Raw genomic sequence first — 22,770 nt, forward strand, 5'->3', positions numbered from 1 at the left:
TTATATAAATAATAAGAGCATAACTAGCATCTTTAATAACGCTATTAATAGCCTCTTTAATAGCATTAAAGCTACTAAATTAACGATTAAAAAGGGCCTCTATTAAAAGGATAAAAATGCCCGATTTTAGTGTTATAAAAAGGGTTAATTTACAGTGTTATTGCCTGTTATATTATGTGTTATATTATGTGTGAAGTTATTATAGTAATAGTGAGGCTAGCCTGTCAAAATTCCCTTACTAATCACTAGTAAATTCCGACACCGGTAGCTGACAGGGCCCAGCCACAAATGGGATGCTAATTACGCCAGAGGGGATGCTGAATAAACCCACCCTAAATTTGTCGCGCCTCAATCCGAAAACCTAGAGCTGTTTCGCATGGATTAATATGAATCTTTTCTCGCCCAGTCCATACGAGACAACAGCTCACAAAACGCTCCGTCGGATGGTGATTAGCTGCCAGCGGGAGTTTTGAACCAACAAAAATGCTACATCAAGTACCTTTATCGCGTCTCGGTGTGCTGGGATGTTCTTTTTAATGCCGCAACTGTTCTACTTGTACTGAATCTTGAACGTCCAGATGTATCTGTCCCCCGGAAAGTACATCCGTTCCCAAAGTGAGCTTCAGAGAACCAACCTCGTTCCACGACGCGGGGACAGTCTTGCCGTTCAGTCTTCCGATTACGACAGTAACTTTATCGCCCGGCAAATGTGGGACCGGATCAGTGATATCCAGGGTTTTGGATGGCTTTCCAATGTGATGAATGTAGAAAGCGTCCTTCGTGGTCGTATAACGAAATGGATCAGACCCCGGCTTGACGGTCCAGAATCCTCCCTTGAAAATACTCTCTCCACGGGACTTGATCTATCTGCTGGCATCTCGCAGGTTGTCCTGCATGAAATGTGGAATGGATCCATTCCCGGTAGGTCCAATGTCAAGGAGAAAATTGCCGTTCTTACTCACCATATCAACCGGGGTGTGCACAATCTGTTCACCCGTGAGATAGGCGGAGTCTGGTGTTTGGGCATTGTAGCCGTATGAATGCGGATCCATGCCTCTACTGGCTTCCCATTTTCGTATGACTGTGTCTCCGTTGGTCACATATCTACACAGAACAGAGGTTAGCAACACAGTCCATACAGTGACCAACAGTATAGATGCAAAATCCAAAAATATAATCATCACATATACGTACTCCGGAGTGTCGAAGTCTCCGGGTATTCCGCAGCGGTTGTTAAAGGTCACCTGCCGTTTGTTCTTGCGTGCCGAATTCAGCCATTCAGGTGCAAATATTGTCGCATTATTCCCCTTACTCGTGATATAACACCACATGACATCGATATCATATTCGTCGGCCAACGTTCTCATCTGGGGCAACTGAATGTCCTTGACAAAATCTTCGACCTCTACGAAACCGGTGTAGGGGGTTTCTGCTTTCGTGTAAGGATTCGTTGGGGGGCCACCTGGTCAAGCACTGAAGCCATGCTTCTTATATGCTGGGTTGAACCATTCGGGCATACTAAAATATGTGCCTAAAATCCGGAACGTAAAGGAGTAATTCCACGCAATGATGGTACTTGTTCTCTATAACCAGTCGGAGATGAGGCTGATACTTCTTGGGGGCGGCAAAAAGGTTCTTGATGATGTCTCTTTTTGGGCCATAGTGGATTAATGATCTTCTGCTTAGTGCAGTTGACAAGTTAAACAAGGCAAAGCCATCATGGTGCTCTGTAAGGTCAGATTAGATATAATAGGCTTTCTAACGGCTAAGAGCCGTTCCAATACTAGGCATACATGCCCTTCGTCGGCACAAAACATTGAGCACCTGCATCGCACCCATTCTCGAGGATCAAAGCCTTTGTCGGTGAAGTTGGCAAAAAAGTCATCATAGTTGACATCCTTGCCATAAGTCTTCAGGTGATACTGGTAAGTTTGGTCTTGCCATTGGGAGACTGCATTGATGACCAGTACCTATAGAAACGTGAATTGAAACCCCTTACTTGTGAGCCTAAAATACTTACCATTCTGCATAATTTTCATTCATGCCCGCGCTTCCATAGGCAGGTACAGCATAAGGCCTCCAATGAATGAAAACTCCATACTTGAGGTCATTGAACCAATCTGGAGCGAGATGAGGGTTGACACTGGATTTCGTTACAGTATAGTCCATGAAGCCGCATGTTCCAGAGACGGGCTGCGTAGCTTGCTTGCCTCCCTTCTTGTTACCGTATTTGGCGACAATAGTTCCAGTACACTGCAAGCCCGACTGTGCTTTTGGCTTCTTCTTAATGCCAGTTTGAACGATGGCAGCTTGTCTGGGGCCGGGGCGCTTGAGCGTTCCATGTACGACAGTGTCTACTGAGTCTGACAGGACTTCCACAACCAAGTTGTCTGCCTCTGTCAAATAATGTGCTGGGTCTGTGTTATTGATATAGACCTCTACAATCTGCACGAGGTCACTCCCATCGATCCATCTGGAGGTGATTTTCGGCTCGTTTATCTGCAGCCCAGTTGGAGACTCATGCGTATCTAAATTGACTTGACGGGTTAGTGCTCTTCTCCAGTGATTATGGACACTTGAAGCATCGATCGCACAACAATTGTATCGACATACCAGCCGTGGCAGAGATGCTACTTTGCGAGCCAGGGTTTACCAAGGCAGCTGCTTTTCCCCGCCGTCCAAATAAATAGTTGCGATAGCCAAGTTTATCCTGCGGGTATTTTCAGTAGAGTACGCTGCGGTGTTGTTACATTGGCAAGGTTCCATGAATGGCATGGACATGTCCGAACACACGCCACGAACATTAGTCACAACAGGCTCAGACACAATCAGCGGGATGCAACCCTTCAGGTAGGTGATCTCAAGATATTGCCAATGCGTTTGTGGATAATTGTCGTTTCAACCAGGCTGCCAAACGGCGGAACGAAAGAAGAAAGTTCGAGCACAGCAATAGCTAGCGAACATCTCGATGAGGACAAAGATCGAAACGAGTGACCAATGCCTGTCTCTGGACAGAAATATGGAAGACAGTCGACTTGCGGAATACTAGATCCATCCTACAAATCTCAAGTAAACGTGATCGCCACAGGGTTTCTGGAATCGGAAGTGGGGGCCGGGCTACCGAGGCTAGTTAGTGCATCGTACCTTCCACAATGGACATTGAGGGCTGGAGATAGCCTCACTCCTTGCACTGCCATTCTTGCACCTCTTACAAAGCTGAAGGACCTAGCGGCGCGGCACACCGTCCAACATTCAACATCCATCAGGCCATCCTCCATCAGACACCGCCGGCGGTCAGCCCGGGTTATGTTCCGTGGACGCGTTCAAAGGGCCATGAAGACGCGCTTCAGTTCGTATTAAAGCGATGTCATCATCGCCCGTGGTTGGCATTTCGTCGCCGCCAGATGTAAGGCCGGCGGCGCGTTCAAAGTTCACATATCGTCAGCTCGGCCAGCTGGCATCATTTAACACGTCGAATCCACTTCGCGTCATTGCTCACATCGACCTAGATGCATTTTATGCACAATGTGAAATGGTGAGGCTAGGGGTTCCTGGGGACAAGCCTCTCGCGGTCCAACAATGGTGAGTGAGGTAGCAACCTACCTAGTAGATAGTCTTATCGCATGTTGAGCCACCTCTGCTTGTCCGAAGTCATGCGCTGACGCCATATTCAGGCAAGGACTCATCGCGGTGAACTATCCAGCGCGAGCGTGGGGCATCGGTCGACATTGCAATGTGACCGAGGCCAGGAAACTCTGCCCAGACCTCATTGCCCAACATGTTGCCACATGGCGAGAAGGTGATGACAAGTGGGCATACCGGGACGATGCTGCCGCCAGCATCGCGACAGACAAGGTGTCACTTGATCCATACAGATTGGAGTCTAGGAAGATTCTCGCCCTCATCCGAGACACGCTGCCTCCCAACCTGCAAAAGGTGGAGAAGGCTAGCATCGACGAAGTCTTTCTCGACCTGTCAGCCCACGTTCATACCATACTTTTGGAGCGGTTTCCTGAGTTGTCGAATCCACCCCCGTATGATGACCTCGCCGAGAGGCTTCCCTTGCCTTCCATAGCGGCTCTGGACTGGAAAGCTGATGCTTTGGTGGACTTGGATGAGGATCAAGAGAGTCAAGACCCGGACTGGGACGATGTTGCAATTCTCATTGGATCCGAGATTGTGCGCAATGTTCGTGCACAAGTACACGGGAGGTTGGGGTATACATGCTCCGCTGGCATTGCGAACAACAAAATGGTCAGTAAATTGGGCTCCGGCTTCAAGAAGCCCAACAGCCAAACGGTTGTGCGGAGTCGTGCAGTGCATTTATTTCTGGCGGACTTCAAGGTGACCAAGATTCGCAATTTGGGCGGCAAACTCGGAGAGCGAGTTGTGTCGGTATTTAACACGCAAAGTATCAAAGACCTTCTTGAAGTTTCATTGGAGCAGATGAAATCGAAGCTCGGTGATGAAACCGGCTCATGGCTTCACGATACACTACGAGGTATTGACAATAGCGAGGTCAACTCTCGGACCCAAATCAAATCTATGCTCTCCGCCAAGTCCTTCCGACCTAGTATCAGCACGGAGGAACAGGCACTAAAATGGTTGAGAATTTTTGTCGGCGACATATTCTCTCGATTAGTGGAGGAAGGCGTGTTGGATAACAGACGACGACCTCGCTCCATTAACCTGCATCACCGCCATGCAGGCCAAACTCGCAGTAAGCAAAGCCCGATTCCTCCCGGTCAAGTCATCGACGAAGAATCTTTATTTCACCTGGCTAAGGATCTCCTCACTCAAATCTTAGCAGAGGACAAGGTCTGGCCATGTGCAAATCTCAGCCTTAGCGTTGGTGGATTTGAAGATGGCGTGAAGGGTAATATGGGGATTGGTGCTTTCCTAGTCAGAGGCGAGGAGGCAGCTCCGGCGAGGTGTAAATTTCCCGAGAAGAGATCAGTCGAGACCGACGTCCACTCGCATAAGAAACCACGAATGACCAACGACATACAACGGTTCTTCTCCAGGGATGGCATAAGCAATGGGGAGGCCCTGAGTACCACAAGCGGTGAAGCTGCTCCCATGTATATGCGTGACAATACTTCTGCACTAGTTCAGGGAAAGGAAGCTGCCAACTCAACAGAAAGAGAATTTCCCGAGGGCCAGGCTCAAATTACTAGCTTTCTCTGCGCTCGATGCAGTTTTGTTTCTGTTGATGCGGAACAGCTTCAAAGCCATGAAGATTGGCATATGGCAAAGGACATTCAGGAGCAGGAACGTGCTAAAAGCACGCCCGTTTATAAGCCATCGTTCTCCCGCAATTCGGCTCCAAAAGGATCAGGTGCAGCATCCAAGCGTAGCCGCGGAAATAAGCTGGAACAAGGACAGCAGAAGCTCAGTTTCGGATGACCCTATGGAGCGAGATTGCGGCATAACCAAGCCGAACTCGTATCTACCAGCTCGGAATGCGGGGGAACGGATTTGTACGTACGACGTTCCATTTCTGTCGACTCTGAAAAAAGAAAAACGAGTTCTGGAATTGAAGGCTCAGAGTCCACAAGGGGCAAGACATAGTTACCTCACTATTTCGTCTACTTACCAACGACACGAAACCCGAGCAGCATTACGGAGTACTGCCGGTCGTGTACGCCAAGATTCTGTGTCGGAAGGATGCAAGAGTCACACCCACTTTGTCTGTACAACAGCGAGGCATGCCTTGGACTTGAAAGCTGGGCGTAAGCAATTACTCCAATGCTGAATGTGACGTGCACACCGGGAGATGTCATGGTCTAGTCCTCCGAAGAGGTCCTTGATCGCGGCAATGGTGATATGGTGGCTGATGGCTTGACATAACAATGAGGCAGTTTTTGTGAGAACATAATTAACACTTGAGAATTTCTGCACTCGATGCCGGGACTTGTCACTAAGACAAAAGTTTCCCTCCTCTCTGATAGGTTGATGAGGTCACATTAGGCAATTAGTCATTGGACAAACAGATATTCGCCTCGGTGGAGCCCTAGTGTTCACGATACGTGATATCAAACTAGTTATCACAAGCCTTGAAAGCGTGTTAGGCTCCAATTGGCGAGAGGCGTCGATACCCAACTGCGGCCCGAGACTAGTCAAAACCTTGTGGGACAGGCGGTTGGGAAAGTCGTCGCCACCTTTTGTGGTCTGAGGCAAATCGGGGCATCGGCCTTCAGAATTCTGGCTTCGGGACTCTCACAACAGTCCACCAGCAGCATGACTGACACGTCTTCTTGCTTCTGTGGACTGCATCATGCGCTATTTTTCATGGAATTTGCGTTTTACCTTCTTGCTCGCCCGCTCGCCCTCCACAGGGTGGACCCTACGTATTGAAACGGGTGCATTTGTGCTTTCCGAAGAAGATGAGTGAGGCGAGTGTACCGGGATTCTTTGATCAAATCTATCGACAGTCTCTCGAGGTGATTGTAGGGAGATCTTGCATGTATGACAATGGATTTGGTATAAATTTCACCACAGCTTCTCGACCTGGACGACTATTGCAATGGACATTTGCTGTCAGGTTGATCTTGAGAGCATCACACCGGTTGACCAAATCGTGTGCAACCTTACTTTATTTCCTTGACGTATTATCGTACGGCGCCGCACATGGTGACACTACTTCTCTGAGACAAAGAGTCGGAAACGCCAGCCGATCTGGGTATTGTACGCCACCAAGTGCTTACACCACAGATGTGCGTGTGCCAGGAGACCAAAGTACGAATACTTGCGGTCATACTACGGAGCATTCCTCCTTGGATATTGACGATAACTTCAGCTGTCCATCACTTCCCTAAGTCCTCACTACCTCTGGCACTCTGGCAGATCATTGTCCTCGGAACCCGCGAGTAGACTTTGAACGCCATACTTGCATCTGCTGCCCTCTGAATCTTCTAGAGGGGAGACAGCCAGAAGTCAAGGATACCGCATTTGTTTCACATGAGGCCACAAATCCCATGCGGCCTTCTAATGTTATACCCGTCGTCTCGAAAACTATATAGCACTCTGGCAACAAATCTTGCCGATTGCTTCCCGATACGCACAAAGGCTCCAAACGCTAACCAACGTTTCGTTCCCTAGACGAGCATACTACCGTCTACTTCCGTCGGAAGCAAGGGGAACTTCCAGCTAGGCAGCTCCTTCACTCAGCAGAAGGGGCCGGGACGTTTGCTGGTAATCTTGCTAGCACGGCGAGACTGCCACGAAGCATAGTGGCGGCGCTTTCCGAAGAGTCGTCTCGAGCGTCCGCCCACGCCGTTTCTCACTGCCAGAGGGCCAGCGCGCTGTGCTGAGAAGTAAATATTGCCTCCATACTGTTAGAGAGCGTAAAGCCGGCAGAGAGGCATTCACAAGCGAGTTTCGAGCTTACCCCTAGACGAGCTCGGTCTGGTTAGTCCCATACCACCAACCCTCGCTGGAAAACCTCTCGTCTGCTTGGCATCTGACCTCTCTCGGGTTCAAAGTGGCGAACCAACCAACCAACCATTTGTGAGACCAGTAAGAAAAATCACCAAAAACCAGCGCCACATTTTCCGCCCACATTGTTGCAGGTCGCAGGGTCCTAGGTTGGAGCAGTGCAGCCCAACTGAATATTGAACCCAGACAGCCAGCCCAACCCCCGCCAGCCAGCCGCAGCCAGCCAGCCACTGCACCGTCACAGGCAAAGTCACACAGCAACGACCCTGGACCTTGGGTCTGCTCGGGGCCATTTGAAGCTCAACTGGGCGACAAGACGCTGTCGGGAAGTGGATCATTGGTGCTGCCGTGCCTGCGCCTGCATCTCTGCAGTTTGTGTCCGTTTCGTTGTATAGAGTAGTATTCCTATCTACAGCGAGGAAGCTGGATTGGGACTCAGCGGCAGCAGGAGTAGACAATCACGGACTGTCCTCGTCACCCCGCCGCACCGGAGGAAAGGTGCAGGACCTGGCATTAGTACTCTTGACGGTGGACAAATCCTGTCTACGCGTGAGCACCAGCTACTTGGGAGGATTTCATGTATCGTACCCTTCTACCTGCTGTAGGTACTTCACCACATCAACCATCAACGCGGAGTAGCCTGGCCAAGTTGCTCGCTCTGCCTGGTACAGAGTGCTTGTCCCATTCGTTTGAAGGGCAAAGAGGGTCACTGTCGCTGTGTCGGTGTCTGGCAGCCCAAGAGCCCAACATTGACAAGGCCACCCGGGCGGTTTCTCTTGTCTCTCCCCCTCCCTCTCTCCCTCTCTCCCTTTCTTTTGTACCTTTTTTTGGCCTCCACGCTATCTCTTGGGCCGGATTCTAGCCGTGAAGCGGTAGTTTTTTGTGGACATTGTGTCGGCCACGGCGATCGGTAGACGTGCGGTGTGTGGCTGCTGCTTGCCAAAAGAGTCAAGTTTGCACAAGAGACCTGACCAGTTGAGTCGACACTTGGACCCCTGTCCTGTCTCGGGCAGTAAACGGCTGATTGACTGGCATCTGGCCTCCAGTCTGGTGCTGTGTCGAGGTGCTGTGTCAAGTTTGTTGCGTCTCCTGCCTGTAAGGTCACTGCCCGCCGCCCACTGCCCACCCACCAACTTGCAAGGAGTGCCACCAGTTGACCCTGTGGACCAGTCGTACCAGTTGACCTGATTTGCTCCCCTGCCTTTGAGCCCCTCAGACGCTGCCTGCTGACCCTGCTGACCTGTCGAGTGCAGGTCATACCTCATACCGTGCAGGTTTCTTTTCTTCCCTCCACTGCCTGCCTCACTTTTGACAGCCTCCTCTCCTCCCCATCTACCTTTCACAATCTCCCTCGCGGGCTCTCTTCCGTCTCTTCTTTCTTGTCATTTCGGCCACCTCGCGCGCCCCTCCCTTTCTCTCTCTCACACTTGCGACGATAACCTCTCCTGTCGACCCTTCACGATGTCTAGACAACCCCGCCCCCAGGGAGCGTCTACGCAGCCGACCGCGACTCGGCAAAACGAATACTTCGTGCCGCGCGATGGCATCGATCGTGAGGTCATCTCGGCCGATATCTGCCGCTACCTGGGCAATGATGCCTTGGTGCGGCCTGGGCATTACGAGGTATGGCTTCTATCTTGTCTGATCTTGGGCACTTGAGATATGCCGTACATTGGGAGAGACACGAGTCACTGATGATTTACTTCTCATGTAGAATCCCCAAACCGGCCAGGTCGCTCAAGGATACTACATTACCGCATATAGAAATTTAACAACCGTGAGCACACCTTTTGTCTTTAATTCTACCAACATCCCGTGGAATAGAGTCTTGTCTTGCATACACATGGAAAATATTTGCTCTAGGCTCACATTCTTCTCCAGGCTATGATTGAAGACTTGAAAGCCGATTCGGCGCGCTGGGATAGTGAAAGGCGTGCGCAAACTTCGCGCAATACCCCTGGAGGTATCCATGCCTCGAGAGATGCCACTGGCGTTCCTGCGAGACCCTCATCTAACTCACCAGCAGTCCAATACCGCTACTCCGAGACTCACCAGTCCCGGCAACATCATGGGCCTACCGAGCCCCCTTCTTTCCAGCCGGAGCCGTATCCCCGGGAAACCTATGATGCACCGAGATACCCTGGAACTGGCGCTCCTGGATATACCGGTGCTTCTAACACATACCAGCAACAGCCCCCACAACAGCCCTTTGGCGCCTCAAACGGCAGTGGCTTTAGTGCCGGTTTCCCGCAGCCTCAACAGTCGCCGCCTCCGGACCCAAGGTACACTACTGCCCAGCCCGGATCAATGATGCGTCCAGGCTATCAACCGAACCAGGATCCTCCATATATTGGCACTGGTGCCAATTTGCCCCAAGCCGGTTATCCAGTCTCCAATGATCCTTATTCAAGCCGGATGGGAACTTCTGCTGCCGCCCCTCAGCAGCCAGTTTATTCCACAGCACCACCGCCTCAACCTGGATACCCAGCTCCCCAATATCAGTATCAGGGCCAGGCTCCTCCTCCTTCCACCGCCGGTGGCCACTCGTACCCGGCTATGCAACCCCATGACCCGTTCTATGGTCGAGGTGCGTCAAAGCAGAGATCATGCGAGCCCAGCTCGCCAAAAAGGCCCCGCGTCTAATTTTTTAGCTTCACCAGCAGGCCAAGTTCCTCCCCAGCCACCGCAACAACAGCCGGGGTTTGCAGTCCAAGGACAACAGTATGATGAATCCCCTCAAACCCGCCCTTCCGTGCCTGTTGCAAGAAATCAAACACCTCCCAGTGGCTCAAGTAGTCGTCGTAGTGACCGGGATTCCGATAGGCAACAACCGCGACCCCCACGACGATAAAAAATAAGAAAAAGGACGCCCGTTCCCCTTTCACTCTTGACTTTTCACTTTTTTGCACGACCAATTAGCCCTGGTACGACTTTTTGTGGCCAACCTTGTGATTATGCGTTGCTTATGTTTTATAAATGGCTGGACTCTGGACTCTGGACTCGAACTCTACCTTCTTGGATTGGCGCCCTGCGCCCTTTTTTATATATTTTTTGTTAAACTTGTTCCACGGATAACCCCCATTTGGATATACTCTTTGTACACGATGCCTCTGAGAGTAGCAAGTTTGCCTCTCATCGAACCAAAGCACCTGGACAATGTCACCCGATGCTCTTTGCCAGTCATTTCTCCTGGATACAGAAAAGACAGAAAAGACTTATTCACACCCTGGGATACACCATCTGGCACTTGGCTCTTTGCATTCGTTGTCATTTAGCCCTGGAAACGCATGCCTTTTGAGCTTTGGATTCATTTATACGTTTTGACTATGAATGGGCGGGATTACTGCATTTCCAGTCTTTCTCTTTTAGTTTGGCTCATAGGAAAGCCCGGGATGAAATATGCTGATTGATGTCATGCCCAAATACTTATGGCGCAGGTTGGGTTGACTGGCCCCTCATGGTCGTCGATGGTGGTTTTTATTTTTATTTTTATTTTTTATTTTTTTCGTCGTTATCTTATGTCCTTACCTCGCTGCCCGGATCCGGTCCTTCTAGTGGAGTTACCCTAATAACTGGATTATGACTAGCTCACCACTTGGTCGCCTTAGCTTGACCTGCTGGAGTGGTCCTGGATGCTCACCGCGCTCTCCATGAGCCAAAGCTGAGGGGATGTCCGGGCAGCATGGTAAGTTTCAAAATGAGTTTATATATACTAGCCAGATGTGTTCAAGAGGACCCTCTCCCGTTAAGTTTTCGCGTTTCATCCCGGATTCCTTCACATGGAGTTATCTAATGAGCCCTTTGCATTGAGATGAACTAACCGCTTTGTTATTCTCATAGCAGCTAGGTATCAAATGATGTTTCTGATCCATCATGGCCAGAAGAATTTTCCGTTACTTGTTTTCTCCTCTGCCTTGGACTCGGGACTAATACTCTTGCCTGGACCCTTTTTTTTCCCGACATAGAGGCGTAAATCCAGTACGGCATGGACTCAAATGAAAATGTTAGGCCATCCTTGCAGACCAGACTCTTGGAGAACAACAGGATGCTTTGTCACCGCGCAAATCCGCGAATTTTCCGAGTATCTGGCGCTCTTATCCTACTCTTCAATCTCGCGATCCCTTGGGAATGTGTTGGGCAAAATCATTTATTGGCAGTATTGTTCTTGATGGGGAAGCTACCTTAGCCCAGGTGCTCTAACCATTAAGTTTGGCAACCTGTTACCATGTAAGTTCGACCTATGCCTGGAGATAATGGCCACCTATTCCGGAGATGTCTGTCTTGCTTTCGTCCGTTCTATTCCCGCAACCGCTATGCTGGTCCAGCCTTACCCAGCTTGATGCGTTGTTTCTGTGACGATAACAACTTTCCTTGTTCCGGTGCTCGTGCCCTGGTGTCAGATTATGTTCAGGCATCTGCTCAAATTTCATGTGCACAAGATCGAAACGATTATTTGCACCTACGCCGCAATCCTGGACTGGACCTTGCAGCGCCCCCGATGATAATTCCCAATCTGGCCAGCGATTTGATTTTCTTTTCTAGAGGTTGTTAGCGAGATGCGTCCAGCATACGAGGGCAGTATAAAAGCACCTAATGTATTTTGTTTGGTGAAGTGAGCAAAAACGACGAGTAGGATGCATATGGGATTTGCGGTGATAAGAGATATGGGAGAGCAACTTTAATTTCAGGCGAGGAATAAATTGAGTTCGAGGCAACTCGCTTTGCGCCAACCATGACACGTGCAGTTTGGCTTCCTGAGCAAATGCTCGTCGAGGCATTTCATCCTTGGCCGCAATAAAGTAGCCAAAGGTTTACAAACCAAGTCCAACCTATACAAATGATGATATATCTGTTTCCGACATGCGATATTGGCCAGCTGGGAGTATTTCTATAACACTTCCAAACTTTTTTTTTCCGGATCAAAGTCGAACGCTGTATACTCAAGACGATTGCCCCTTTGAGACGTTTCTAACAGACATGCCAGAGGATAGGAAGAAGAGGGAGAGGAGAAAGGAGTGACGCCACTTGGACCCCTGAGCTTATCGATTCATGGTTGACAGAGACTACGTTGATGGATGCCATCTATTTTGAGCCTATTTTGGTTCAAGAAAGACCATGGGACTGGCGCCACCCGTACATGATAAAACTTCGATTAGTACACCGCCACGGGCTTAGGGAGCGTATGGTGTTGAATTCCTGAGGGTCAAGCCGCTTGTCCTACGAGTACATTGCCGGGCTAGCAAGTAGGGTCTTGAGTTTGCCTTCAAGGTAAGGAAAGCAAATGTGGACTGGACGTGCTGGATCCAATGTCTTGAGCTGCCATAGCTTCCATTACTTTGGCAACATTGCGCGGGCCTAGTCAATCTGTGTCGCCTTTGCGAGTAACGCGCTTGTTACCGCATATTGCTTGGGCTCCAAGTGAGATGTGGAATCAACTTGACGGTTTTCAAGATGGAAGCGATGAAAGAAATCTGGCTGGGGGCAAGTTTATGAATGGGGCAGATATACCTACAGGGGTACCTACTAGGTGCAAAGAAGGCGGCAGGTCAACTTGAAAACACCCCGACCCTTGGCATCGCGGGACGATATAATATTTCCGTAATATGTACTCCCAGCATCATGCATGATTATGAGCTACCGACGCACGTGCTCAAGTGCCTGGTAGGTACCCGTACCTAGATATGTAGCTACTTCCAGCCTTGCTACGTCAATACTTTGGCATATTGCCGCAATATATCTACTGCCGCGTACTTGAGCTTGGTGATTGGTAAATCGACGCTGCGGGAGGGCGGTACTTTGCACACATGTATCCATCTATTCAGTACGAAGCTTGAAAGCTGACTTTTGTTAGTGACCGACGGTTGCGAAACGGAGCCAAGAGAGCTTGTGCGCCGTGGGCAAACAGGTGATTTGAGACCGACGTATTTGCACTGAGTGTGTCACCGTCTGGGCAACAAAGCGGGGCGGGCTTGCAAACGAGAGGCATGGCAAAAGGAGTTTCATTGTTACGTCGGCACATGGAACACGATTGAACGCGAGAATATGGCGGCTGCTGCAACCAGGAAGACGGCGTGGCAGCCCGGCCACAACCGAGACTTGACTTTTGGCAGTTCACGGACGACGGCGGCACGGCCCACAGCTGCTCCGTATTGTACGGAGTAAAATATGAGATGGATGGAATAAGTTGCACTTGTCTTTTGCCGCAACGGAGCGGACGCCTGTCTGGTTGGCCAAATCGGGATGGGATTTAAGGCCCTGGCGGGAGGCGAGCAAGCCGCGTGGCTGTTGCCGTCAAGATTAGAAACATGTCGGCAGTACAGAGTACCTAGGTACCTAGGTACCTAAGTTACGCATATTTATTCGCGGAGGGAAAGCTTCACTGGGACCTGGAACTTGCTGGAAGGTTGTCAGTTGTAGCAGCGGGTGACGAAACAAACCATGGTGGGTCGATGTATGCAAGTATATTGGCTACTGCCGCTGTTGCTGGTGGATGGGAATGTTGAGATTTGGCACCGCTTTTTTTTTTTTTTTTTTTTTTGGCACTACGAAATAATCAGCAACGCTTGGAACCCTTGCAGCCAAGAGGTTGGTTTAAGCCTCACAGATGGGCTGCTCCGCTTGACGTTTTGTTTACTCCATTGCGTGCAGCCGACGAAGCCTGAAAGATGCCTGGATGGCAGGCGGGCAGGTCGGTGTGGTGGCAAATTTGCCAAAGTGAACATTGAAAGTTGTTCTTGTGCGACGTGGGAGTTGGGCGCGGACTGGGCGAGGCTGGGTTAGGCTGGGTTACAATCTTGGCCGTGACGCACGCTTTGCTTACGCCTAACTGAGTTTCGTGGATAAGGTCTCCGAGAGGACGATTGTATGGAGCACGTAGTGCTCGCAGCTCGCAATTGAAATGTCACTGGACGTCCGTGGCGGGGGGATTTGAGAGATGGGATATTTTATGTCAGAGTGTGGTGGTGAGTGCACACAACATGTGTGTGTGATAAGATGACTGGTTTGGTGGAGCATACCCCATTCTCCAGCGGCCCAGGGCACGCACCAGGTGGCTGTCTGGTTCAATTTCCACGTTGGCATGTTTATTCTTGTGCATGGTGGTACTTGTACTTGCTCGAGTACCTAGGTACCTAACTTAAGTATAATAGATCCTGCTTTGCAGCAGGTTAGTAGGTATTGCTTGGCTATGACTGAGTGGCGGTGCATTATTTCGGTGCCGGCCGGGCTGAATTAAATTTTCTTCTTCTTTTTGTTTGTCGACGTACCCGTTTCTGGCGCTAGCGTGGCGAAGTGAGGAAGAAGTCTTATTCATGTTAGAAACGAAACAAGGCCGTCTTCATAACGTGACGACATATGTGTGGAGGGAAAATTTCGGTGTTGGGCGTCCGGTGGCCCCAGTTTTTGTGCGAGAACAGTTCAATGTTGAAGCAGAGCCACATTGACGCACCACCAGAGCTGCTGGGCTGCTGGGTAATGGCGCTCGGCGTCGACTGGCCGCTAACTACAAGTCCCCAGTGCCGGCCAGACAGCTCTTTACTGCATGGACCAACCGGACCCACCTGGAGCCACCCAACGACCCTCTGGACCACTCTGGGAGGCACCAGACTTGAGCCCTAGACCTCCCATGTGCTGGACCTTGATATTGATGAACATTGACCGTCTGGTTCGTCCGACCAATTGACAGTTGCGCACTTGAGTTTTTTTCTTATGCCTCCCACCAGCCAGCACGGAGACCAATGGCACTTGAGCCCTGCACCTTGGTAACCCCCGAAGCTACTAGTAGCCACACCCACAGGTGGTGCACATGTGCAGGTACCCAGGCACTCACTCCATGTCTGTCCCTTCCCGCCGTGTTTGCCTCAGCCCGGTACGGAGTACCAAGCGCCTGGAGTGTCGTCTTCCTTAGCACTGGATGCTTGCCTCGTCTCCATCAATCACGTCTGCTTGTGCCCTCTGAATCATCCCGCATCTCTAGATAGCCTCCATTGATTTTTTTTTTCTCTTGCATTTATATTTTCATCTCTTCCCACAGCCCGCGGCCCAGCGCTCCCTAGAGCTCGCTTTGGTTGCGCCTTGCTAGCCGCCTTGTGCGTGCGCTTCTCATTCATCATACCAGACAGACATCTTACATCTTTACATCAAACAGACCGGCCAGTCTGTCTGGTCTGTCTGTCAGCAGTTCGTCCCCGGGTCTCAAGTGCCTGGCCATCTTTGTTCCTTTCTGTCAACTGGTTGTTGCCCGCACGCCCACACTCCTGCCCACGCCCACGCCCACGCCCGCGATAGCGTTGGATGCCCCGCCATCGTCTTCCGCCCTCTTGACCGACCACAAATCTTATCCCACGACACGAGACTTCCTCGCCGACACTTTCAACTCGTCTCGACCCCGAACCTGACCTCGCTCAATACTGCCGCCCTCGAGCCTCAATATGGATACCGTCGCGCTTCGGGACCTGCTCTTGGGCAGCTTGTCCACCGATACCGACAACAGACGACGGGCCGAGCTGCAGTTGAAACAGGTATGTGAAGCATTACCTTGTCCTGCCCGCTGCCACCAATGACCATGAGAGAGCCGAGGGGTTCGCTGCCAGCAGCCATTCACGGTGCTTTTTTCTCCCCTTTGCTTTTGATTCTCTGCACATCATGAGCTTCTACCATAGCCATCGTCTCTTCATAGATGGAAGTGTCTGCCGGACATGAACTTATGGCGGGCCGAAACCCGGGAAAGGGGGGGTTGATTTTGGTTCTATGTCCCTCTCAAGCAGATATTTACCACTTCTGCCACCACCCAGGAAAAAAAAAATCGACTGCCAGGACGAGGCTGCAAGGGCGACCATTACGTTTCGACTAGTCAATGTGAGAATATATGCTGACTCGCCTCCCCAATCTCTAATAGATTGAAGAGCAAGCAGGCTTTGTCGATGCCTTGTTCGACATTTTACAAGCTGAACAGGATGCAAGCGTGCGCTTATCAAGTATGTCTCCCTCCGCCGTATCGCCTCCGCCTTTCTTAGGAGGTTGTCGAGCTCGTCCGCTGACTAAACCCCCCTTTTTGCTTAATCTAGCCGTCATTTATATCAAACACCGCGTCAATCGTGCCTGGTATCAGAGCGAACAGTATTCTACTGAATACATAATACCCGAAGATGAGAAGGCTCGCGTTCGAGACCGCTTGGTTCCGCTCCTGGCCGCCTCCGATGGCGCTGTGCGCCAGCAGCTCATTCCTGTTCTCCAACGCGTCCTGCAATGCGACTTTCCCAGCAGATGGCCGCGATTTATGGACTTCACTACCGAGCTATTAAACACGAATACCCCTAGTTCCGTCCTCGCCGGCCTTCAGTGTCTACTTGCCATTTGCCGTGCTTTCAGATACAAGTCAAATGACACCCATGACCGCGCACAGTTCGATACCATTGTTGAGAACAGCTTCCCACGCTTGCTTGCTATTTGCAATGAGCTGGTGAATCAGGAAAGTGATGAAGCCGGCGAGATGCTTCACCTGGCTCTCAAGTCCTACAAGCATGCCACATGGGTAAGTTGAACCTTCCCCCAAAGAACAAACATGGGAAGTTATTCTTGCTCTTAATATTTTGATTACTGAGGACGTTGTTCAACTAATCGTCTCTCACTGTGATGCACAGCTCGAGCTCTCCAGCCACTTGCGACAACAGCAGGTCAATATTGCATGGTGTACCGTGTTCCTCCAGACCGTATCCAAGGCTGCACCTGCCAATGCCATGCAAGGCGATTCCTTTGATCGCGAGAAGCATCACTGGTGGAAGGCGAAGAAGTGGGCCTTTTTTAATCTCAATAGACTGTTCATCAGGTTCGTTCGATCTCTCCGTACACATGGTTTTGAAGTTGGGTATGAGCTGACTTAGCTAGACATGGAAACCCTGCCAGTCCTGGAAAGGGCGATGAGGCTGCACAATTTGCCAAGAACTTCATTGGCACTATTGCCCCCGAAATTCTGAAGCACTATCTCCAGGAAATCGAGAAATGGGTGGCCAAGACATCTTGGCTCAGCCGACCTTGTCTTTCATACGTTATCGTATTTCTGGACGAATCTGTCCGCCCGAAGGAAATGTGGACTCACCTCAAAGCCCATCTTACCAACCTTGTGACGCACTTCATCTTCCCTGTCATGTGTCTCTCCGAGGAAGATGCCGAACAATTCGACGACGAACCCGAGGAATACTTGCACCGCAAGCTCAACTACTTCGAGGAAGCATCTGCTCCTGATGTGGCCGCCACCAACTTCCTGGTCAACTTGACCAAAAACCGCCGAAAGGAAACGTTTGAAATTCTCAAATTTGTTAACGCCGTTGTCAATGAGTACGAGCAAGCACCTGACGACAAGAAGAACCACATGGCCAAGGAGGGAGCCTTGCGCATGATTGCTACCCTTGCGCCCGTTATCCTGAGCAAAAAGAGCCCCATTGCTGACCAGGTTGAGTACTTTCTCGTCCGATATGTGTTTCCTGATTTTACAAGCAGCCAGGGCTATCTCCGCGCTCGAGCGTGCGACACCATCGAGAAATTTGAGCAGCTCAACTTCCAGGATCAGAATAACCTGTTGACGATATATCGACACATCTTGGATTGCATGGCAGATCCCGCTCTCCCTGTTCGTGTTACTGCGGCCTTGGCGCTGCAGCCTCTCATCAGACACGATGTCATTCGCTCTAGCATGCAACAAAGTATTCCTACCATTATGCAGCAGCTTCTCAAGCTAGCCAACGAAGTCGACATTGATGCGCTGGCAAACGTCATGGAGGATTTCGTTGAGATTTTTGCCACTGAACTCACTCCATTTGCTGTTGCGCTGTGCGAGCAACTCCGCGACACCTACCTTCGCATTGTCCGTGAGCTTCTCGAAAAGGAGAGCAAGGCCGGTGAAGATGGCGAGTTGTATGCAGACTATGACGATAAGAGCATTACCGCTCTTGGTGTTTTGCAAACAATTGGCACCTTAATCCTCACTCTGGAAAGCACCCCTGATGTTCTTCTTCATATTGAGGCCGTCCTTATGCCTGTGATCAAAGTCACTCTAGAGAACAAGCTTTATGGTAAGTCAATCGGAACCCTTCGACCATGACTCTCGTCTTGCTGGGTTGTTGCTCACAAACAGCTTTAGATCTGTACAATGAAGTTTTTGAAATCATTGATAGCTGCACATTTGCTGCCAAGGGCATCTCGCCCAACATGTGGCAAGCTTTCGAGCTCATTCACACCACATTCAAGGCTGGTGCCGAATACTACTTGGAGGATATGCTTCCCGCATTGGACAATTTTGTTCAATACGGCACACCGCAGTTAATCCAGAAACCAGAGTATATCCAGGCCCTGTATTCAATGGTGGCTGATATGTTCACCGACCAAGTTCAAGGCGGCGTTGAACGAATTTGCGCCTGCAAGCTCGCCGAGGCTATGATGCTTAGCCTCCGAGGACATATCGACAGCTGTGTTGAAGGCTTCATTAACATGGCCATGGGCATATTGGCAACCCAGGAAGTGAAGATCAAGAGCTACAAGATTCATCTTATGGAAATGGTCATCAACTCTATTCACTATAACCCACTGCTGACCCTCCAGGTGCTCGAAAATAAGGGCTGGACAAATCGCTTCTTCAGCTTGTGGTTTGGTAGCATGACGTCTTTCAGCCGCGTACATGACAAGAAGCTCTGCATTGTCGCAATCTCTGCTCTCCTGGGTGTCAGTCATGAGCAGGTTCCGGCAAGTGTGTCTGTTGGTTGGCCACGCTTGCTTCAGGGGATTACAGAATTGTTCCGAACTTTGCCCAATGCTATGAAGAGTAAGTGATGTCTGGTGAGACTGCTCGCGTCACTAGGTCCCTGACTGACACTGTGATAGACCGTGAAGAAGCTTTGCGCGATGATTTCCATCTCGAGACAACCTACGACTACGGCGAAGAGGATGAATGGGACGACAACGAGGCCAACTGGAATGGCGAAGGGGAAGAGAACAACGAGGAAGAGCCTGTTGAATCTAAGGACGAGAGCAAGGCGTACCTGGAGTTCTTGAATGATGAGGTTTGTAGCACCACAACATGCCCGCACATATTTGCGCTTTTGAAAAACCGCAAGCTAATACCACATCTACAGGCCCAGAAGTATAGTCGCGCGATTGAGGATGACGACGATGAGCTGGGTGAGGATAGTGTTCTGCTCGACTCTCCTCTGGACAAGGTCGAACCTTACCAGTTGTTCAAGGCCACTCTTCTAAGTATGTGTCACCCTGGGCCTGAACTCGGGCGAGCTTTTGAAACATTGACCACGAGTCGCTAATATGCTGGTTTCGCAGAAATGCAACAAGAACAGCCTCAATTCTACAGCAGCCTTGCTAGTCATCTTTCAGCCGAGGAACAAAACCTGCTTCAGACGATTATGGTGAAGGCTGACGAGGTGGCGGCCCAGCAGGCGCAACAAGCCCAGCAGGAACAGTTGTTGGCTCAGCAGCAGGCGCAAGCTGTTGTTGGCGCTACGGCGAGTTAAAGGAGCGAAATTGAGGATATCTGAACTGCACGGTGCCGTGTCGGGTTGTCACTGGTATACCGCCGCGTCTTACACTTGTAAGGGAGACCGGAGTTTGAAAAGGATATGAAAAGCATTTTTCGACGGGGTATTGTCTTTGCGGGCCGGCACTTGAGCGAGAATAGTGATGTACCTACCATGGACAAGGGAGGGGAGGCAGGGCCAAGAATCTGGACGACAATGGGGCAATGGAATACGCGATTGGGCTACTTGAAGCATGTCAACGATACCACTGCACTCCTTTACATAGGCTGCTTCGAGTGCCCGGGTAGCAATCTCTTTTCTCACATGGCCAAAGAGGTTATGCTGGGATGCCGCCGTAATGGTGGGAGGGGTGTTTTCGGTCAATAGTATAGAGACACAACTGTCGAGCAAAGTGGGCTGGGGGGCGTTTGACTGATGGGAGACATGTTGGAGCATGATCAACTCTGGTTAGTCATGACCAATCCCGCCCAGTTGTGGTGACATTGGACTATGGACATTTTGTTAGAAGAGCATTAATAGCGAAATAAAGCAATACTTCCCAAAATAAAAAAAGTGGGTGTGAGTTATAGTTACATATTGGCTAGTTTGGTACACACAAGGATGGATGTTTATTCCTGGCCCTGGGAATGTGAGTCGGGCCTGACCGAAATGCCATGCACAATATGCAACTTGTCGGCCGTGGACCGGCGGGTGCCGCCTGCCTGCCCCACCCTGGAGACTGACGTCTCCCTCTCACCATGTGTGTTCCCCGCGATCATCTTGAGCTCCCTCGACCCAACCTCGATCATCCCGGCTAACAAAGCTAGCGAACCTCCAAATACCGGACGACTCATCTTCCGTCTCCCTCCCCCCTTTCAACCTTCACCTTTTTCTGGCCTTCACCTGTCTCCCCAACGCGGCGTCCACTTGGTCTTAGCGGTGACCGAGTCGCCGAGATTGCATTTGAAGTGTAGCTTGTGCAGCAGCTAAGCTACTCTTCAACTTGTACCATATTCTAGCCTGGACAAAACTTGGAGACGGCCTCATTTGCAGCATGACGACTAGATATCGCGTCGAGTGTAAGTTGCACTGTTCGCCAACTGTCATCATTTGCCGTATTACGAAACTAGAACCCGTGGTATCTGAGACGATGGAGACTCAACCAATGTAATCGTGCTGACTGTGCCGTGCCGTGTAGATGCTCTCAAGACCCATCGACGAGATCAGTTCATAGGTTGGTCTATTCGCACTGCACGTGTTGCGGGCTGCTCCTATATAAATCTTGACACAAATGCATCACGCTGACACCTGGACACAGAATGGGTCAAGGGTCTTCTCGCAGTGCCGTTTGTGCTCTACTCCCAACCCACGGGGGTGCTTGGCGACGATGCCAGCGTCGCCAAGATGGCCGAGGAGGCTCATCGGCGGTATGCAGAAATTATGCGCGACGTCGAGATGATGATTGATGATCATAGTACGTTTCTGACTTCATCTCTGAGCTGCCACAAAGAAAAAAAGATGAACATGTTGTGCGCGCTCCAAAGTGACGACTGTGTAATTGCTAACATGCCTTGATCTAGTATCACGCCAAAGACAAAATCAAACCCAATCGCAAGGGTTGGAAGGTGCCGTAGCAAGTCTCATAACCCCCTTACCATCAAAGCTAGGCATGCTGGTCCCCACAGCCGGCCCGTTCTTCACCAGGCTGCCTTTGGAAGCTGCCTTCAAGTATCAGGACAGGAAACGATACATTTCGTCTAGACGATATGTAGCCCCGTCGTTCAACGATGTGCGTTTGGTGCTCAACTCAGCACAGGTCATGGCTGTGACTGGCGGTGCGCTGCAGCTCGCTACCTTCGATGGTGATGTGACGCTGTACGATGATGGAGAGAGTCTGGAGCCCACGAGCCCCATCATCCCGCGACTCCTCGGTGAGTGGCTGCTTTTGTGTGTATGAAGATTGTATGAGTAAAGACGGCTCACACGATTCGGTGATTCGCGGGTAGATCTTTTACGCAAAAACATCAAGATAGGTATTGTGACGGCTGCAGGCTACACCACGGCTGATCGATACTACGACCGTCTTCATGGTCTTTTGGATGCCATCGCTGCCTCCCCCGATTTGGACGAAACTCAGAAGCGAAGTGTTGTCATCATGGGCGGCGAAGCCAACTACCTCTTTACATACGAGCCATCTTCGCCTCACCGCTTGGCGCCTGTCCCTCGACCGCAGTGGCTCACTCCCGAGATGGCAGCCTGGTCTGAAGCAGACATTGCCGCGCTTCTGGACGTGGCGGAATCAGCGCTGAAGGACTGCGTTCGCACAATGAATCTTCCAGCAACCATTGTACGCAAAGACCGTGCGGTCGGCATCATTCCGTCGGAGCCTCACATCCGCATCGCACGCGAAAGTCTCGAGGAAACGGTTCTTGTGGTACAGAGAATCCTTGAACTTAGCCACCTTGGCTCGCAGACGCAGGTTGCTGGGCGGTCGTCGCCTGCCACCGGGCGCAAGGGCGTTCCATTCTGTGCCTTCAACGGCGGGCGAGACGTCTTTGTCGACATTGGCGACAAGAGCCGGGGCGTCACTGTTTGCCAGCAGTGGTTTGGTCGACAGGGCGTAGCCATCAAGGGCGAGAATACTCTCCATGTCGGAGACCAGTTTTTGAGCGCCGGATCCAATGACTTTAAAGCGCGAAGCGTGGGCACAACGGCTTGGATTGCCAGCCCGGCCGAGACGGTCGAGCTCTTGGACGAGCTGGCGGACCTGATGCAGAAGAAGTTGTCGTGAGGTTGCAAATTTTTCTTTGCTTTT

General features: G+C 50.8%; 8 protein-coding genes across 8 annotated transcripts; 6 read left to right on the forward strand and 2 right to left on the reverse strand.

Annotated features, from left to right (window-relative positions):
* Positions 1–863: 863 nt before the first annotated feature.
* Positions 864–1,367, reverse strand: J3458_009124 (uncharacterized protein; the record flags this gene model as incomplete). The annotated part of the gene is made up of 2 exons (XM_066119588.1): positions 864–1,104; positions 1,195–1,367. The coding sequence occupies 2 exons, from the start codon at positions 1,365–1,367 to the stop codon at positions 864–866; spliced, it is 414 nt and encodes a 137-aa protein (XP_065975384.1).
* Positions 1,368–2,016: 649 nt separating this feature from the next.
* J3458_009125 (uncharacterized protein) lies at positions 2,017–3,160 on the reverse strand (the record flags this gene model as incomplete). Its single annotated transcript, XM_066119589.1, has 2 exons — positions 2,017–2,528; positions 3,145–3,160. The coding sequence occupies 2 exons, from the start codon at positions 3,158–3,160 to the stop codon at positions 2,017–2,019; spliced, it is 528 nt and encodes a 175-aa protein (XP_065975385.1).
* Positions 3,161–3,775: 615 nt separating this feature from the next.
* Positions 3,776–5,972, forward strand: RAD30_1 (DNA-directed DNA polymerase eta rad30). The gene is made up of 2 exons (XM_066119590.1): positions 3,776–4,720; positions 4,808–5,972. Exons 1-2 carry the CDS (start codon positions 4,252–4,254, stop codon positions 5,404–5,406), a joined length of 1,068 nt encoding a protein of 355 aa, XP_065975386.1. The 5' UTR covers positions 3,776–4,251; the 3' UTR covers positions 5,407–5,972.
* A 414-nt stretch (positions 5,973–6,386) lies between these two features.
* J3458_009127 (uncharacterized protein) lies at positions 6,387–6,818 on the forward strand (the record flags this gene model as incomplete). The annotated part of the gene is made up of 1 exon (XM_066119591.1): positions 6,387–6,818. One exon carries the CDS (start codon positions 6,387–6,389, stop codon positions 6,816–6,818), a length of 432 nt encoding a protein of 143 aa, XP_065975387.1.
* A 1,561-nt stretch (positions 6,819–8,379) lies between these two features.
* Positions 8,380–10,387, forward strand: J3458_009128 (uncharacterized protein). The gene is made up of 4 exons (XM_066119592.1): positions 8,380–9,060; positions 9,152–9,400; positions 9,464–10,024; positions 10,089–10,387. The coding sequence occupies exons 2-4, from the start codon at positions 9,322–9,324 to the stop codon at positions 10,286–10,288; spliced, it is 840 nt and encodes a 279-aa protein (XP_065975388.1). The 5' UTR covers positions 8,380–9,060; positions 9,152–9,321; the 3' UTR covers positions 10,289–10,387.
* A 4-nt stretch (positions 10,388–10,391) lies between these two features.
* On the forward strand, positions 10,392–10,712 carry J3458_009129 (uncharacterized protein; the record flags this gene model as incomplete). The annotated part of the gene is made up of 1 exon (XM_066119593.1): positions 10,392–10,712. One exon carries the CDS (start codon positions 10,392–10,394, stop codon positions 10,710–10,712), a length of 321 nt encoding a protein of 106 aa, XP_065975389.1.
* Positions 10,713–16,583: 5,871 nt separating this feature from the next.
* Positions 16,584–20,501, forward strand: NMD5_1 (Nonsense-mediated mRNA decay protein 5). Its single transcript, XM_066119594.1, has 6 exons — positions 16,584–17,263; positions 17,323–18,506; positions 18,575–19,252; positions 19,312–19,490; positions 19,563–19,683; positions 19,762–20,501. Exons 1-6 carry the CDS (start codon positions 17,175–17,177, stop codon positions 19,950–19,952), a joined length of 2,442 nt encoding a protein of 813 aa, XP_065975390.1. The 5' UTR covers positions 16,584–17,174; the 3' UTR covers positions 19,953–20,501.
* Positions 20,502–21,009: 508 nt separating this feature from the next.
* Positions 21,010–22,746, forward strand: ISN1_1 (IMP 5'-nucleotidase; the record flags this gene model as incomplete). Its single annotated transcript, XM_066119595.1, has 5 exons — positions 21,010–21,034; positions 21,154–21,189; positions 21,274–21,429; positions 21,536–21,886; positions 21,962–22,746. 5 exons carry the CDS (start codon positions 21,010–21,012, stop codon positions 22,744–22,746), a joined length of 1,353 nt encoding a protein of 450 aa, XP_065975391.1.
* Between the last annotated feature and the right edge of the window lie 24 nt (positions 22,747–22,770).

Source organism: Metarhizium acridum, assembly GCF_019434415.1.
Source record: "Metarhizium acridum strain ARSEF 324 chromosome Unknown scaffold_141, whole genome shotgun sequence".
Taxonomy (NCBI): Eukaryota; Fungi; Ascomycota; class Sordariomycetes; order Hypocreales; family Clavicipitaceae; genus Metarhizium; species Metarhizium acridum.

Bases quoted from the DNA above. Each gene is read 5' to 3' on its own strand.
- J3458_009128 (XM_066119592.1), top strand. From the start codon at position 9,322: ATGATTGAAGACTTGAAAGCCGATTCGGCGCGCTGGGATAGTGAAAGG. The intron at 9,401-9,463 runs GTATCCATGCCT...ACTCACCAGCAG, and splicing joins TTCGCGCAATACCCCTGGAG to TCCAATACCGCTACTCCGAG. The intron at 10,025-10,088 runs GTGCGTCAAAGC...CTAATTTTTTAG, and splicing joins TGACCCGTTCTATGGTCGAG to CTTCACCAGCAGGCCAAGTT.
- NMD5_1 (XM_066119594.1), top strand. From the start codon at position 17,175: ATGCAAGGCGATTCCTTTGATCGCGAGAAGCATCACTGGTGGAAGGCG. The intron at 18,507-18,574 runs GTAAGTCAATCG...AAACAGCTTTAG, and splicing joins TCTAGAGAACAAGCTTTATG to ATCTGTACAATGAAGTTTTT. The intron at 19,684-19,761 runs GTATGTGTCACC...CTGGTTTCGCAG, and splicing joins GTTCAAGGCCACTCTTCTAA to AAATGCAACAAGAACAGCCT.
- RAD30_1 (XM_066119590.1), top strand. From the start codon at position 4,252: ATGGTCAGTAAATTGGGCTCCGGCTTCAAGAAGCCCAACAGCCAAACG. The intron at 4,721-4,807 runs GTAAGCAAAGCC...CTCAAATCTTAG, and splicing joins CCATGCAGGCCAAACTCGCA to CAGAGGACAAGGTCTGGCCA.